The 17191-nt window shown below is 38.8% G+C and overlaps 1 protein-coding gene across 2 annotated transcripts; it reads right to left on the bottom strand.

Annotated features, from left to right (window-relative positions):
• Positions 1 to 263: 263 nt before the first annotated feature.
• On the bottom strand, positions 264 to 6484 carry GPX8 (glutathione peroxidase 8 (putative)). 2 transcript variants are annotated; one of them, XM_036735299.1, is made up of 3 exons: positions 6066 to 6484; positions 5142 to 5403; positions 264 to 937 (listed from the first exon to the last, which is right to left on the bottom strand). In XM_036735299.1, the coding sequence occupies exons 1-3, from the start codon at positions 6267 to 6269 to the stop codon at positions 774 to 776; spliced, it is 630 nt and encodes a 209-aa protein (XP_036591194.1). In that variant the 5' UTR covers positions 6270 to 6484; the 3' UTR covers positions 264 to 773. The 2 variants fall into 2 exon arrangements, with proteins under 2 accessions (XP_036591194.1, XP_036591203.1); XM_036735308.1 differs by lacking the exon at positions 5142 to 5403 and having other exon boundaries at positions 869 to 937.
• Between the last annotated feature and the right edge of the window lie 10707 nt (positions 6485 to 17191).

Genomic DNA, 17191 nt, shown 5'->3' with positions numbered 1-17191 from the left:
AAGGGCAGCCAGGTGGCTCAGTCGATGGAGTGCTGGGCCTGAAGTCAGGAAGACTCCACTTCCTGAGTTCAAATTTAGCCTCAGATACTTACTAGCTGTGTGACCCTGGGCATGTCACTTAACCCTGTTTGCCTCAGTTTCCTCATCCATAAAATGAGCTGGAGAAAGAAATGATAAACCATTCCAGTATCTTTGCCAAGAAAAAAAACCTCAAGTGGGGTCACAAAGAGTCAGAAGTGACTGATCAAAAGATGTCAGAGGAGTTCTACTTATAAAAATTTTATTTACAAATCTGAATATGCATAAGATTGCCCATTTGTCTTATGCCCTACAATACCTCCAGTACCGCCTTTCTGCTACTATTGACCCTACAAAATTTCTAATTACATGTCATTCAAATGTAATTGTCCTTATATATAGTGTTCTGGGGTAGTTAGAATTTAATCTGTCAATTACAAGCATCAAAAAGTTCCGTGTTTGTTAAACAGACAGTAGTGAGCTTTGGTGATGAAGTATTCTGAATTTTCAGTTTTTGATGAGTTCTTGGTATATTTAATTTTGACTTTATCCCCAACCTAAATAATCTCTTTTTGGGAGGAGGGGCAGGGAGAGAGAGAGGAACATCCTAGGCACTTATTTAAGAGACATCATCCTTCTGGATCATATTTACGTGGATTCCAGAATTGTTGGAATGATTAAAATGTGACCAAAACGACATGTAAACATTTCGATGCTCTCATTGCTGCATTAGATTCACATGCTTAATGACATTTTCAAAGGTCTTCTTTCCTTTTAATGATGATTTGTCTAACCAAAGCTGCTACATCTGGTCTGATGGCTTCCAAGGATTCATCAGGCCTCCAGAATTTCACAACTTTACCCTCAGGATTGACAAGATATTTCCAAAAATTCCACCTTGGCTCCTTTTTTGATGAATCTAAAACAAAATCAGCAGATAAATTAACATACTTTCAGTGTATACCAAAATCTTCAACTTAATTTCGGGCATAATTTCCACTGAATTCATTTCAGCTAAACAAACCTATACATAAGACACTGTGCTGGACACTGTGAATATGAAGACAAAAGAAAAATAGCTCCCTCTCAAGGAGTTTATATTCTACTGAGGGATGTAAGACAAATAAATACAGGATAATTAGAAGGGGCAAAGAGCCCTAACAACTAAATAATACCTAAATGAGGTCTTAGAAATCAGGCCTGAGTCTGTAATGATGTTAGTCAAACTCTTTTAGGAAAAAGTTGAAATGTCCAGATCTTGTTGTACTATTGACTTTCTACAGCGGTTCATTTTGGAAAAATACATTTAAATAGAAACATTTTTAATCGTGTTCAGTTATTTCATTTTAATGGAGAAAATGATGCTGTTAACTAGGTAATTAATTTTTGGCTTAATTTGTGTATTTAATATATAGCTGCTTGGAATCTTAAAGAATACAATAGCCACAAAAACTGAAGAATTACATGTATGCAATGAATTTTTTTAAAGGCTAGTTCTTTATTAAGATAGGAAAAGAATTCTTCCCTCTTAATGCCATTTTTTCAAGTTATTTGGTGTTCAGTTTAAATTTAGAAATGAATATCATTTGGGCCTACCTAAGTAACTAACTTAGGGAAGATGCAACATATAAAGAAACATTTCTAACTAGAAGAACCCATTATTTCAGTTAACCTGGCTTAAAATTAGCTTGAGGAATGGAAAAATTTCCATGATGAAAAAGGTTTCAAAGCATACTACAATAGTTTGTGGTGAAAATCTTTTCACTATGCAAAGAGCTCAGAGTTAAGATGCTGCTTTATCTATGTCTATCCTGCTTAAAACTTTCAAAGGACCAAGTTCTCATTTGCATTTGAAGTTTTTATTACTTATTTGCTCCCAGAACTTTGCTTGATTTCAAAGCAAACCTTGAACCAACACAAGTTTTTAAGTTCTTTGAGGGAAAGACTTTAGGAACAATGGAATTTCAGAAATTAACTTGAATATTAACAGGGAAAAGGATACTACTGTAATTGACACGAAAATAAGAGGACTGATTCTAAGATCTGGGTTGTAAATAGAGGTTGTTGATCTGCAAATATAAAAATGAATATTATGCTTTGTTACATGGATACAGTAAAACAAATTGGAAATTATTAATAAAGTCAGCAGTGACAGGTCATTAAATAAAGATCTCTTGCATCTGTTTCCTCATTTTCATTGCCATTCCCACTTACGACCTGTCTCTCCTCCTTTGAATATAGCATACAAACTGAGGCCAGGTTAATTTTTCTGAGACACATTTCTCTGATTTCAATGGTCCCCCATTACCTATGGAATAAAATCCCTTCTAGCACATTGTGATGTAGCCCCAATCTACTGTTCCAACGCTTAACATTCCCCTTCATGCACCTAATTTTCAGCAAAACTGAACTATTTCATGGTTTCTCAAAGATATCCTATATTTATTTAACTCTGGGTCTTTGTTTACCCCCTTCCTTTGACCTAGAATAATTATTGGAATTTCATCTACCCTTAAAGGTCTAGTTCAAATCCTGCCTCCTTTTTGAAGCCTGTCCTGATGCCCCAAGCCAGATGTAATCTTTTCCTTTTTATATGCTTCCATAATTCTTTGTATAAACTTTAGTGCTTAGCACCGTTGGCTTTCTATTATATTTAATTCAGTTTCAATTTAACCAACATGTATTATGCACCTGCTACGTGCTAGGCCCTATGCTGGTACTGGTGATACCAAGATAAAATTGGTCATCACACAGTCACTGGGCTTCAAGAGTTTAGAATCTTGCAGAGGATAGAAGTCATACATAAATAAGTATAATACAAATTAGAATATAGTGAGTACAAGGAAAGGTCCAAGAAGATGCAATGAGAGATGTGTAGAGGGAGAAATTACTTCCAGCAGGGAGAATTTGGGAAGACTTCCTGCAAGAAGTAGTGCCTTAGAGGGCCTGAAGGATTTTCATAGGCAAAGATTAGGGAAAAGAGTCCATTCCAGGTGATAGAGAAGAGAGCAGGGCAAGAAGAAGGGAAATGGGCAGGGCATTCATTTGTGAAGACAAGGACTATGAGCTAAGGACAGCAAGGGAGCTGGAGTCGGGCTGTATAGAGCTCTGAATGCCTGGCCAAAGAGTCATGAGAATGACAGAAACAGGGTGTGGGGAGGTATAGTGATGGGACAATTGAATGAGGAGAGGCTAGAATTAGACCAGTTAGGATGTCGATTACACTTCTTCAGTTGAGAGGCACTATAACTAGGAGAGTAGTAGTGTCATCGCTGTAAAATAAGGAAGTTAGAAGGAGCTGTAGGTTTGGGGAGCAAAGGGATGAGTACTTAGTTTTATATTTGTTAAGTCTGAGGTGTTGGGAGCATGTCCGGATGCTAGGAGTAAGTGGAGAATTATAGACTTGGGTGTCATCCATGTGGAGTTGATAACAAGCCTAGGGAGGGCATGAGATCATCAGTGGAGGTCCAAGTTTGGGGGATAGAAGGATGATGAGGAACCAGCAAGGGACATGGAAGAAATGATTAGAGGACTAGAAGAAACATGGGAGCAGAGTGTTGACAGAAGAGATGGCAGTCAATAGCTTGTCAGCTTCTTGAAAGCAAGGTGGTACCCATGTTGTGGTTCATCTTTATATCTCCTAAGGGGCCTAACCGTGCTTTGCATGGAATAAAGACTCAGTAAATGCTAAATTTGTTGAGGCATACACATCATCACTCCTTGCCTGGACTATTGCATTAGCCTCCTAATTGGTCTCCCTAGAAGAATGTAAGCACCTGGAGGGCAGAGGCTCATTTTTGTCAGTGCATCCTCAACAGTCAGCACAGTGCCTCACACCCAGAAAGTGCCAGCAGGAAAAAAAAATGCTTATTGAGTTGGGGCAATTCCCATTTATTTGAGTAGACATTGTGCACATATATTTTGAGGGCTACAACCAATAACTGAATAATAATAGGGCTCACAGTGGCTCTTTTGTCTACACTGCTAGATAGTCATTATGTTTGCTTTTTAGGATGGCAGGTCTTACATAAGTTTTTCCAGTGGCTTCATATAATGTCATTAAAAGGGATAGGTCTTACACCGCCATGGAAGAGTGTATAGAACTTTTGCTTCCTTCATAATGTGGATCAGTGGTGCTTGAAGTCACAAGGATCCGTAGTGAAAATGTTATGGTATAAAACTGGGTAATTCAAGCATGAAGGCTATTTTGCTTTCAATCCAGCAAGCTTTTAAAGATAGCCAAACCTGAAGGTAGCCTTGAAACAAGCTTTCATAGCTTGCAGGAAAATTATCAACGAGTTTCCTTTCTTATCAACATTATTTAGAAGTATGCGAAGAGAACAATGAGGTATTTCTGTATTATGCTTTATGAAGTTATACTAACAATAATTTGCAAGATAAAAATTTTTCATGAAATATCTTGCATAGTCATAGCAACACTTCTGAATTAAATTGTAATTTACATCGGATCAGATCTTGTACTCCCAAAGAAAATGAAGTACTAATTTTGGGGAAACAAAACTTGCTAAGAATTGTTAATTACAATCTCCCACTGAAGTCTTTCTTCAGTGCCTCACTATGTTGTGGAGGTGACCCTGGGCTGAATAAATGCTTTATGAAATTATGCTAATAAGAATTTGCAAGGTGAGAGCTTTCATGAAATAAATATATTCCATATAAAAAGCTTTGCCAGGAGCTATACAAATTGTAAAGAACTACCGAGTTGAGGATGAGCTGTGTTTATATTTGTGTAAGGACCAGCACAGCTAAGTTTGGAGGTTACTTTGTTGGCCATCAGGTGGTGAATTTAAGAGACCATGGCAATTCATAAATACTATCTAGGTGGAAGCATCTACATTTGTCAACAGTAATTATATAAATGAAATCAAGGTTCCTTAAAATATTTAGGTATAATAATATGAACTCACATTTACATAGCACTTTACTGTTTACAAAGTGCTTTTACGGTTTGCAAAGCACATAAGATGAGATGATTGTTTTGTAAGACTTTGTTAACGAAACATTTCTGAAATGAAAAACAGAAAATCAAGGTCTGGGAGCGGAGGGGTTTAATCTAAAAAATGAAAGAATTAAAAAACAACACAAGTGAGGATGATATTTACCAATAAGGAATCTAAATGCAGGTTCTCCTTGAGATCCTAGAATCTTAATCTTGTGGAAAACGGGGAAGGTCACTCCATAGTTCGATTTTACAAAAGCTTCTATTTCGTGACTGGGGCGGGGCTCGGATTCTCCAAACTGATTGCACGGGAAAGCCAAGACGTTGAAGTGGAATGATCCAAACTCTCGGTGCAGCTCCTGCAGGGCTAAGTAATTTCTGTCTGTGTGCTGGCAGTTACTGGCCACGTTTACAATCAGTGATACCTCCCGGAAAAAGAGAAAGTCGGTGAAACATTTTTATAAAAACTGCAAGTTCCAAGAATAAAAACAATTAAGGGGACTACTGCATCGGACAAAGAAAACAGTTCCTCTTTGGTTATATTACATTTCTAAAGTAAATATAAAACAATATAACAGGGCTCTGACTTAATGGCATTATATCACTGACATTAAGAAACACTGGGCGTGCAAAAAAGGAGAAACTTTAAAGTTTTACTGATAGAAGTAAAAATTTTTTTGGTCGTATCTGCATTTTCATGTAATAACTTTTAAGTCATACATTCCTATCTCCATCCCCATCCCTACCCCCACTCCCACTCTGGTTGATCTCTAAATGATCCAAAGTATTAAAACAAACAAAAGGCTTCTTTTAGTATTTAGAAAATGGAAAAAGAGAAAAGTTTGGCTTGTGATATTATTTCAAATCTTGCTTTCCTTAGGAGTTAAAGTGACGTGTACTAAGGGTACCCCCCTGGGGTAACGCCTTAAGATCTATGTTCGGGGGACAGTAGTAACTAAATCCATCAATCCCTCCTAACCAAGTGCTATTATTACAGGATATAAAGTTAACACGTTCATTCCGCAAAGAGGGTATAAATAAAGTCTTTGGAAACGCGTATAAATGAAAATCAGAAGATGCAACTTACTTTGCCTCTGTACTTTTCCAAAGAAACAGTCCTTCCCCTTGAGTCCTTCACTTCAAAAGAATAAAAGTCTTTGATTTTAGGCTTCAGGTATCTCAGCTGCAGCAGGAACAGGGTTACCGAGCACAGGACCATAGACAACAACACAGCAATCACCCTGGCCTTGGGGATGGAGCATTTTAATGGATTCGCTGCAAGAGGCTCCATTTTGGAGGGCTCCCGGGGCAGTCTCAGCAGGCCTGGAGTGGGAGGAGGAGCCGAAACCCTAAACCAGCCTCGGCCTGAAGGGCCAGCGCCTTAGCTCATCATGAAAGGGCCGAAACTTGTTGGAGCCTCTCTCAGTGCGGGGGTCACGGAGGGAGGCTGCTGAAGGGGCTGGGGGCTCCAAGGGCTGCAGGCTTCAGTGGTGACAAGATTAAAAACCTGGAAGGGACAATCCCCTAACTTTTAATTGTCCTTTTGCTTTTAAAAGAAGTCGGAAAGCATCTCGCCAGTAGGTGGCGTTGCAGCAGCTCGAAAGACCCTGCTCAAAAAGGGCCCCGGCGTTACCTTTGGTGTGGAGGAGCTGAAGGGACCTTTGAGGTGTCCAATTCCACTCCCCTACCCCCCTCATATATTTAGGAGTGAGGCAAATGACTTCCCAACAAGTGAAGGGATTTGTTGGGCACAGTGGTGTGGGGTAGATTGGATTACAATTTAAAATGCGGAAGCCAGGATGCTGATACAAAAACTGAACCAAAAACCCCAAAGCAAGCAACCCCCTAATCCCAAACGTTTTCTAAACTGTGTGAAGAAATAAATGGATAAATAAGACTTATATATAACAAAATTGCTTGCCATATTAAGGAAGGGGGAGGGAGAGAATTTGGAACTCAAAATTTTAAAAACATTTTCAAATTGTTTTTACATGTAATTGGGAAAATATAAACATTTAATTAAAAAAGAGAAAAAATGACAGTCCATGCTTATCATAAAAGAGACTGATGTGATCATCAGTTCATCATAAATTGAACGGATAAGCGGGAAGCTTTGTACCTGCTTCAGTTCTATGCTTCTCCTTACTAAGGTTTATAGGAAACAGGTTGCCACTGATAATGAGATAATGAGAGTTCAGGGCAACCAAAGACTTTATGACATTCCCAAATCCGTGATTTACCCCTGACCTGCCTAGGTAAGATAACAGGCTTCATGCAATGAATGGATATTTTAACGTGGTTCAGGGGGCAATTAGAGGTGAGCAGGGGAGGACCACCCCTATCCATGTAAATGAGGGATAGCTACTAAATGGTCCAAATAATCCTCGAGATTAGGTAGAATTTTGAAAGGCAAATATATATCTTTGGGTTGTATCATTCCATCCTGTATTTTTCCCTATTTCATTGGAATCTCCCTGCCTGCCGCACTCCCCTCACTCCCCCCATCTCATAATGCTGATGCAGACAGCAGTATCCTCATTGCTGTTCTCTTGTTCCCAGGGCCACTTCACTTAGAAAACCACACATTAACGTCTTTGTTGTTTGTTGTCTGTCCTTTGTCCTTAAAGAGGACCAATGACATCACGAGGGTGATGTCTTGACTTGCCCATGAATTAGACTACAGTGAGGCAGACCTGCACAAAGTTTTCAGCTTTACTCTCTCCTCCAGAGTCCAGACAAAGGGCAAGATTACTGGCTACATTTCAGGAAATCAAAAATGAAAACTGTACAGGGCAAAAAGTAAATTTTCCCAGCTTTTTGAAGAAAAGGAGGAGGAGAGAGAAAGAAGAGAAGCCAGTAATTTTGCCCTTTGTCTGGAAGATGGACAGTGACTGGGGAATCAGAACTGAATGGGTGAAGAGTTGATTAGGTTTAAAAACAAAAGAAAACAAGAAAGTGTGCAATGCTGCCAGTTATCTCAGGTTGCTCTCTGAAACAAAAATCCCATCTTTTTAATGCCATTATTTCTTCTGGAAATTCTATATAGCTAAGAATCAGGTAATACTTATTCTCAGGAACTGAAATTGCTGGTCATCCAAAAGGCAATGGAGGGAAATATGGTGGGAATAAATAAGTTGCATCATATTACCAGTGAAGTCTTGTATATTAGAAATGACATTAAAAATCCAAGAAAAGTGTTTTTTGGAAATGGGGGAAGGCTAGTCATGTAGCTGGAATTGAGGGTTTATAGATGGAGAGCTCAAGACCTGGTACCCATAGAATGCTAAGGGACCTAAAGGAAAACCTCTGGAACGTGGGTTCAGTCCTCTATGGAGGAGTCATGGGAGAAGGTGGACAGGAGCCAAACAAGATGAAAGTCGTGGGTGTGTTCCAATCGTACTTTGGCAGAATCCCTCAAACTGATGAGATCACAGATCTGCTGAGGCCAAAGTTTCACAACAAATCTTAGTTAATTCACTTTTTTCAAACATGGAGATAGACTAAATAACACAAACTAGAGGAAAGAACAAAAAGAAAAATACTGAAGTACAAAATGTGTGTAACATACTGGACTGTAGGTAAGTTGCTTTAGCCCTTTATCTCAATTTCTGAAAGTATTAGTGTTTATAATCCACATCTACATCATTTAGTTACATACACAAATCCCATTTTTACATTTAACTCAATGAAAATTTATTTAGCACCAGCTTGTGTTCAAGGTGCTGTGCTAGGCTTTGGTTCAAAAATGAAAAATCATGGTCTTTGCCCTCTACTTACAATCTTGTAAGAGTGTATGAAAAGTATATGGATAAGTTTAATGCAAGTTAAAGTCAAAGAAGAAAGAATGACTTTTAGATGTGGGAATTGAAGAAGGCATCACAGAAGAAGTAACACCTGGATTGGGTCTTGGAGATGGAGAAGAATTTCAGTAGGCAGAAATGACAGTGAGAGTCTGATGTAGGCATGAAGGATAGTACACGTTAAAGCTCAGTGGGCAAAGAGCTCTGTATGAGTATGTTGAGAGTGCAAAAATACCATTAGGAGGAAGGCCATCCAATACTGATCAGAGGAAAAAGAGATAAGTTGTGGTGAGTGACTCTCACTGAGGGGTACCAAGGAAGCCAAATAATGGCCAGATATGAACAAGGTAGAATACTGTCTTCCTAGGAAACATGTCCGAGATATGATGGAGAACCTGATGATGATTACTCCCTTCTTATGATTCAAGTGGGGACAAATTCTATTTTTCCTTTAATTTCTTTATATTTTCTTCCCAGCTATTATACCCAGTGAGCTATCCCATGTAATAAAGAGTAAAAAAGAAAAAAGTAGTCCAGCAAAACAAATAACATATAAACTGACTGACAGTATATTCCCTGTTCCATATCCATTGTCCCCTATATTTGCAAAAATAGGAGGGGTTAATTTTCTTATCTCTTCTTTGGAGCCAAGCTTTGTCATTATAATCCCGCCCCCCCCCCCCCCCCCCCCCCCCCGCCTTCTTTGTTCTTTCTACTTAGAGTATTCTGGTCACCATATATATTGTTTTCCAGGTTCTTCTTCCCACTGAATCTAATTAATATAAATCTTCTCACACTTTGAATTCTTGATATCCATTGTTTCATATGTTTCGTATTCATGTACTACAATTTCTTTAGCCATTCCCTAGTGAGAACTCATTAGCTGTCTATACATAAATACAGAATATTGGTGTTAAGTTAAAGTGTAAGTTGATGTAAGGAGGTAAATCTGACCTCATAGGTATCCTTAATAACAAGTGGCACTAAAATGTGACTTATGACTGGAAATTGACTTTTCAAAAAGTAACAGGTTGGATAAATATATCAGTAAGTTGTGTTTATATAAAGAAATCTGAGAACTAGAGAGGGGAAGCACTGTGAAAAGCAATTAGATGAGGGTAAATATAGAGAAAAATAGGATAGTGACAAAAGTAATATACTGGGCCTGGAAATGGTTGATAAGTTTGGGAAGTAAATAATAAACCTGGCATATGGCATCACAACACAGGGGTACTGCTTGACTTCAACTATCTGGACAGCTGCTAGAATCTTATCTTTGCTAAAAGCAAAGATATATTCTTGGCATACTTCAATAACAACTTAATTCTGGATGGAGATGAGGAGGGCTGTATCTGTCTGAAGTGGTGCTGTATCCTGGCTGAGCATCCTGTCCATGCTACTGTTAAGTGTCAGATGGTCTATGATTGTCTCATTCTGTTTTGGTCTCAAGCCTAAACCAGCAGACCGAACTGAATCAAGCTTAATCTCCTCCCCTGCCCCGCCAGGAATCTTGACTGGAAGTGACTATGTGTCTTAAAGTTTGTGATAAGACAGGGAGGGGAAAGCTGGGCACAGTATGATGCCCACCCTAGACTTCGTCATCCTCGTTCATTTGCTTTAGTCATGTCCAACTCTTCATGAACCTATTTGGGGTTTTCTTGGCAAAGATACTGGAGCGGTTTGCCATTTCCTTCTCTAGCTCATTTTGTAGATGAGGAAACTGAGGCAAACATGGTAAAGTGACTTGCCCAGGGTCACACAGCTAGTTCGTGTTTGAGGCCAGATTTGAACTCAGGAAGATGAGTTTGTCTGACTCTCAGAATGGCACTTAATTCACTATGGTACCTAACTGCCTACCCTAGATTTAGGGCAAGTATATTTTAAAGAATTCAGATACTACATAGGTAGGATCTTGTGGTCAAAAATTCTACAAGGCCTAAGAGTAATAATGAAATACTCTCAAGGGTCAAACTGGGGTGACATAAAAAATGATTCCAATGAGACTCAACTACCAAAATCTTATTTTGCTTCTGTTTTTTTCTACCAAAGAGAGCAGTGTTTTTGCCTGGGAAGGGTAGAATAAAGGTGGCTAACAGGGAGTTGAAATCTCAGAAAAGTAAGAAGATAATTAGGAGAGTGCCTAGATGCCCTCAGTGAATTCAAGTCATTAGGCTTGAATATACTACATGCCAGGGTGCTGAAAAATACTGCATGTTTTAAACTATTAATAACAAGAGAGATGGATTATTCATACTATAGACTTGGCAACTTGGTTTTGATTCTGAGCAAAATTCTAGAATGAAATGTTAAAGAGATGGTTTTTGAGTGCCTAGGAAGGCAATCAATGATAACTAAGAATCACCAGGCCTTTATCAGGAATATGTCAAATATCATTTCAACTTTTTGTCAGGATTGCTAGATTGGTAGACCATGGATTTCCATAGACATAACATACTTTGGTTTGAGCAAAGCATTTGACAATATCCTTTTCTTTCCAAATAGACAAGATATAGTGATATAAATATAGATATTCTTGTAGGCTAGATGATAGTAAAATTAGTTGGATTTGGAACTGTTTGAATGGCTGTACTCAGTAATAATTAGCAAATTAATGTTAGCTTAGAGGGTGATCTTGAATGGTATATTTTTATCATTGGCTTTCATCATTCATGACTTAAATTCAGTGATTTGGAGGAGAGCATAGTTGTCGTGCTTATCAAATTTATTGATGGCGTGAGGCTAGGAGGGAGAATTTGAATACTGGATAATAAAATAAGAATTTCGACAGATGGGCCAAATCCAATAACATGAAATTTAATGTAATAAGTGTGAAGTCTCACATAGGGGTTAAAAAATAACACGGTAGAAGTCTATGTCTGAGATGTCATAGATGGACAACAGTTTGCATAAAAATGTCTTGGGACTTTAATGAATTGCAAACTCAGTGAGGCAATAGCATGATATGACAACTAAAAACTAATAATCGGAATGATAGAGGTATTACAGAAGTAGAATAAACATGACTTATCAATTGATAGGATGTGAATGGTAGAGGAGAGGTAAGAGTCTGAAATAATTCATGTTTTGAGCCTGATGGACTGGGAGAATGATGGGTCTCGGTATCCTTATCTGCAAAAAGAGAGAACTAGACCAGATGGTCTCTGAAGTTTCTTCCAGTTCTAGGTCTATGATGAAATGATGAAACAAAGGAGTTGATTTTTTTAAAATGATGTTGAGCTTGAGGTATCAGCAAGACACATAAATGGAGATGTCCCCATCCAATTGATAATTGGAATTTCTGGACTGAAGCTGAGAGGTGAGGTCTGGGCAGAGATAAATATTTGGGAATCATCCATATAGTTGTGATAATTAAAGCCTTGGGAGTAGATGCGATTGCCAAGGAAGAAAGTTCAGAGAGAAAAGAGAAGACAGATGTGGATGTAGTCTTTGAATAGATTGACCACAATTGGGCTAAAGAAAGAACGGGAATGGACCAATAAGTTGGCAAAGGAGACGGAAGAAGAGGATCAGGAGAGAGCAATCAATATATATTGGTTTATAATGAATTGGTAAATTTTACTGTAGACAGATTTTCCTGAGAAGAGTAGAAAAGGCAGTAGGAGGAAACATGGCAGGCGAGGGTAGCATGGAGTAGTCTGTTGAAGCAGAAGGTATGATTCCGAACTCTAGGAAATCACTGTTAAGACCCCGAAGGTGAACAGTCAAAAGGATGGAGGAAGAGAAACAATGCTGGCGTCAATTCCAGATGGATACCAATACAGAGGGAAAGGATAGATTTTTGGCACTGCTGTAAAGGCAAAAATGCTACAGTTTGGCACTGGAGGATGTATATAGCGAAGGCAACAACTTGTAAATGAACCTGAAGTTTCTTGCTGAGGAAGGAAAACTATGCAGTGGTATTGCCCATTTCAGTCTTCGTATTTTAGTTTAAAATGTTATTGAGCCACTTTAGTCTTCTCATTTGAGTTTAAAATGATACTGAAATATTAAGTTTAAAATTTCTTGTAGTGAGTGGGGCCAAGAGAAAGCTCAGAGGCCCAATTATACTCTTTCCAGTGGTCCACTTAGTCTCCTTACCACCTGTGGAGACTTTTATTCAAACATTTACCTAACTGTGTGTGTGTGAGAGAGAGAGACAGAGAGAGACAGAGAGAGACAGACAGACAGAGAGAGACAGACAGAGAGACACAGAAACAGAGATGTATTAGCTGTAATGATGGTTATTAAACATTTTTATGAACAATATACTAGGTGAATTCCATTATAATGAATCATAAACATTCCCTTCCAGGTACGTTTACCAGTTTTTGGATGGTGGGCCAACTGGGAGGCGATGGTTGAGAGTGTATTGGATCATCTGTTAATTTTATCTCCACAGTATACTCTGGTGGTTCTAGAAAGACTTTAGCATCACTCCTTTGCCTTTCCTGGCATTTCCAGGTTTTTTCCCCACCCACTGAATATGTATGCCAGATTATTTATCACCAGATATATTTGTTTCTGTTTTCCCAGTTGTTTCATTTTGTTATTTCCTGACCTTATTTTTACCTTCTCTCTGGGTTCCTTTCTATTTATTTTTTGGCCAGTGGGCTCCAAATTCCTCCCGATTTAGTGTCAATGTAATGTGAACTTTGAAGGTAAACAAGCCAAGCAGATTTGCTTAGGGTATCAAGCCATCCATCCTTTTTCCCTTCTTTGTCTTGTTTTTCTCATCTTCCTCTTCCTCTCTATTAATAAATACTTGAGTCATTCCAAACTATGCGATAGGCATTTCCTCCAAGGGAGATCCTGGATCCAAAATGTAAAAACACTGCAGAATGAAACGGTATAATCTAGTGGGAAGGCATGTCCCTCAGGGCCCTCTCACAATGTACACAGTGAAGTGGGAAGCTGAGCAGTCTTTTTGGATCAATTTGAGCTGTTAATTTAAATAATTCTGACCCTCACCGAGGCTCTCTTTACAGAGTCAAATAAGGCAGATGTCAAATGCAACCAAGACTAAATATTACAGGTTGCAAAATTATGTTGTGAGTAATGTAGCCTCTGCTCACACACCTCCAGTGATAGAATGCATTGCTTTGCAAGGTACCCCATCACAGAGCCACAGAATTGGACTCCGCCACTTACTACTTACATGGCCTTGGGCAAATTGGCTATCTAATCCAACCTGAACCTAAGCAGGAATCCTTTCTACGATATCCCCAACAAGTGGTCATTCAGCTTCAACTCCTCCAGTGAAGGGAAACCCAGACTATCCTGAAGCAGCCCGTTGAACTTTTTGATAGGATGTCCTTTATCTCAGGCTGGGACTCTGCTACTTTCCTCCAAAGATCCCGGCTCCGTCCTTTGATGCCAACTAAACAAAACCATTCTGTCGTCTACATTACGGCTAACAAAATACCTGAAAACAGCTATCATGACCACTTCTTCTCCACAAACTTTCTCAGGCTAAACATCTCCAGTTTCTTCGTTTGATCCTCATCCCATGGTCTCAGAAGTCCTCATTTTCTAGTCGCCCTCCTCTAGACACACTTGCCAATGTCCTTCTTAAAGTGGTGCACCAGAATAGACACAGTCCTCCAGATATGATCTGACCCCAGTTGTGTACAATGTAGAGTGGTTCTAGAACCTTTCTCACATTAACATACCTTAATTAAAAACCAAGTTAACTTTTTTTTTATTTGGATCATGCTATCTACCCCTGTTTAGCTACTGTAGTTCCCTAACCTCCTCAAATCCTGTTCATCCCTCATCCCCTGTTGCTTGTTTCAGTTGAAGCAATTGTAACTTAATCTTCACTCTTAGACATAGACACACATCTCTTTTGTTCCACCCAGTTTCTGATCCCTTAATTCAGCTTTTACTGAAATCTTGTTTTATGTTTTTTTCATAAGGACTGGGCCTCCCTAATATCTTTCCCAGGCTGGAAGTGCAGGAACACTCACAGGCCCTATCCATCTGCTGATTGGCATGGAAGCTTTGACTTGCTATGTATCTAACCTGAGCCCATGTGTACCCTCCTAAGTCAGAGCCTGATGGTGCTCCATTCCTAGGGCCTCACTTGCGGTGGTGCCAGACTTATCCAGGACACCCAGTCACCTTCAGCCCTGCTGCCACCACGCCCCACCTGATGGGTTTTAAAAAACAGATCTTTATCTTTTACACTTTTCTTGATTAGTCCCGGTCAGAGCATGGTTCTTGATACTCCTTTTCCCTAAGCCCCTCCTCTCCTTGCTTGGATGACACCTTGCTTTCAAGAAACGTTAATCCCTTCGTTTCCCTCTCCCCTCTTTCCTTTCTCTAGGGTACTTCCGTCAGAACTTATTGTCTCTTTGTTCCCTCAAGATGAAGCAGGCCTTCTAAGTACTCCCAATACGCTATCTCCTTTCTGTACCACGTAAACAATGAGGCCTTGGCCACCTGGCCTTTTCATTCTACATGTGAGCGTTTATCTTAAGCTTCCTTTGTCTGTTGTCCGAAGCTCTACCGGCTTTCTCAAGAGGAAGGTGAAAGTAAGCCATCTTGCCAAAGGTCCGTTTTCTCTCACATATCCTCAGGTCCAAAAGATAAGCTATCCTAGGGCATAAGCTGTTTTCTTTTTGGAATATTAATAACATTCTAGTCTTTCATTTCTTTTCATCAAAGAGTGTCGCTGTTTAGTCACTGTTCAATCATGTCTGAGTCTTTGTAACCCTATTTGGGATTTTATTGACAAAGATACTGTAGTGATTTGCTACTTTCTTTTCCAGTTCATTTATGTATCTCAATTTATAAATTGAGAAGCTGAGGCAAACAGTGTTAAGTGACTTGTGACTTAAGGTCACAGAGCTAGTAAGTGTCTGAGGCCAGACGTGGACTCAGAAAGATGAGTCTTCCTAATTATTGCCTGGGTGCTTTATCCGCTGGGCCACCTAGCTGCCCTTCATCAAAGAGGAGTCTTAATTATTTGAACTAGTGTTCCCTGATAATGGAACACTTTCCTCCTGGAACCTTCCAAAAACCCCTTCCTTTACTCTAAACCTTTGTGATTACATTTCTGGGTGAGTTAATTTGACTCTTCTCTTCCAGCATCCTGGGGATTCTGTTGCTTTCTACTTTGTCCTCTAATTCTATACTATCAGGACATTTTCTTGTATGATTCCTGAACTATGACATTCAGGTTCTTTGTTTTATCATTTTTTTCTTGTTAATTTCTGTCTTTAAAATCAATTAGGTTAATCACTCTTCAGATTTTGCTGTCTAATGAAGTCACTTTAATATTTCTTGTTGCATTTCTGTATTTTTGCATTCTGTCTGCCATTTTCATTGTCAGGATCCACTGGCTTATCTACTGGTTTTCTACTGTCTTCTGAATTACCGATTACCCTGTTGGTCTTTTTGAATTTTTATTCAAGATTTTGCTCCTTACATTTTCCTTTAATTCTTTTATTAAATGTCTCAACCACTCTAGGTCTTGCATTTTGAATCTAACTTATGGGACTGGTTGTAATTAGGACAGTATTATTCCCTTCTAAGATTTCTTTTCACAATCTTTTATTCCTTAATATTTCTTTCGATATCATCAGGATTTTTTGTTTGTTTAATTACGTATTTCTTCAGTCTCTGATGTTTTTACTGTGGATTTTTGTTTGTGAGGTTTTCTTTTTTCTTTCATCTTTGGTGCTTTTAAATTTTGTCTGGTATTGTTGTTGTTATTGTTTTGAGGTAATGAAGGAGATCTATATTTAGACATGAGTACTCAGCTATCTCTCTGGAACTCTGGCACTTAAATTTGTTTGAAGGGGTTAGTCGTTTTCAGTTGTTTCCTATATTATTTTGAGCTCTATTTATTTCCTGATTTTTAAAAATCCTTTCCACTTTGAAGATCATTCTCCTTAGTGGGCAAGTTGGAGACAAAAGAGGAGTCAATTTCCTCCATTCTCCTCAAAGTCCTCGAGTCTTTTCAATTGATCTTTTAGCTCCATCAATCACCTTTAGGGCAACAGATGAAGTCAGTGACAGCAGCATTAGGATATGGAATCTGAATTTTGTTTCAGTGGATCTATGGTATTTACGGTGAAATTCGTTGACAACATTTAAAAAAAGAAAAACTACCCCAGTCTTCCCCTTCTTTTTTTTTTGTTGTTGTTCAGTCTTTTCAGTCATGTCTGATTCTTCGTGACCCTATTTGGGGTTTTCTTAAAGATAGTGGAGTGATTTGCCATTTCTCTCTCCGGCTCATTTTACAGATGAGGAACTAAGGCAAACAGGGTTAAGTGACTTGTCCAGGGTCACACAGCTAGTAAGTATCTGAGACCAGATTTGAACTCAGAAGACCAGTCTTCCTGACTCCAGGGCCAGACGCTCTATCCACTGTGCCACTTAACTGATACTTTCGGTTCTTTATATTACT

This window comes from Trichosurus vulpecula, chromosome 1, assembly GCF_011100635.1.
Source record: "Trichosurus vulpecula isolate mTriVul1 chromosome 1, mTriVul1.pri, whole genome shotgun sequence".
Taxonomy (NCBI): Eukaryota; Metazoa; Chordata; class Mammalia; order Diprotodontia; family Phalangeridae; genus Trichosurus; species Trichosurus vulpecula.
Note: the sequence above shows the minus strand (reverse complement) of the source record. Positions and strands in the feature narration are given on the sequence as shown.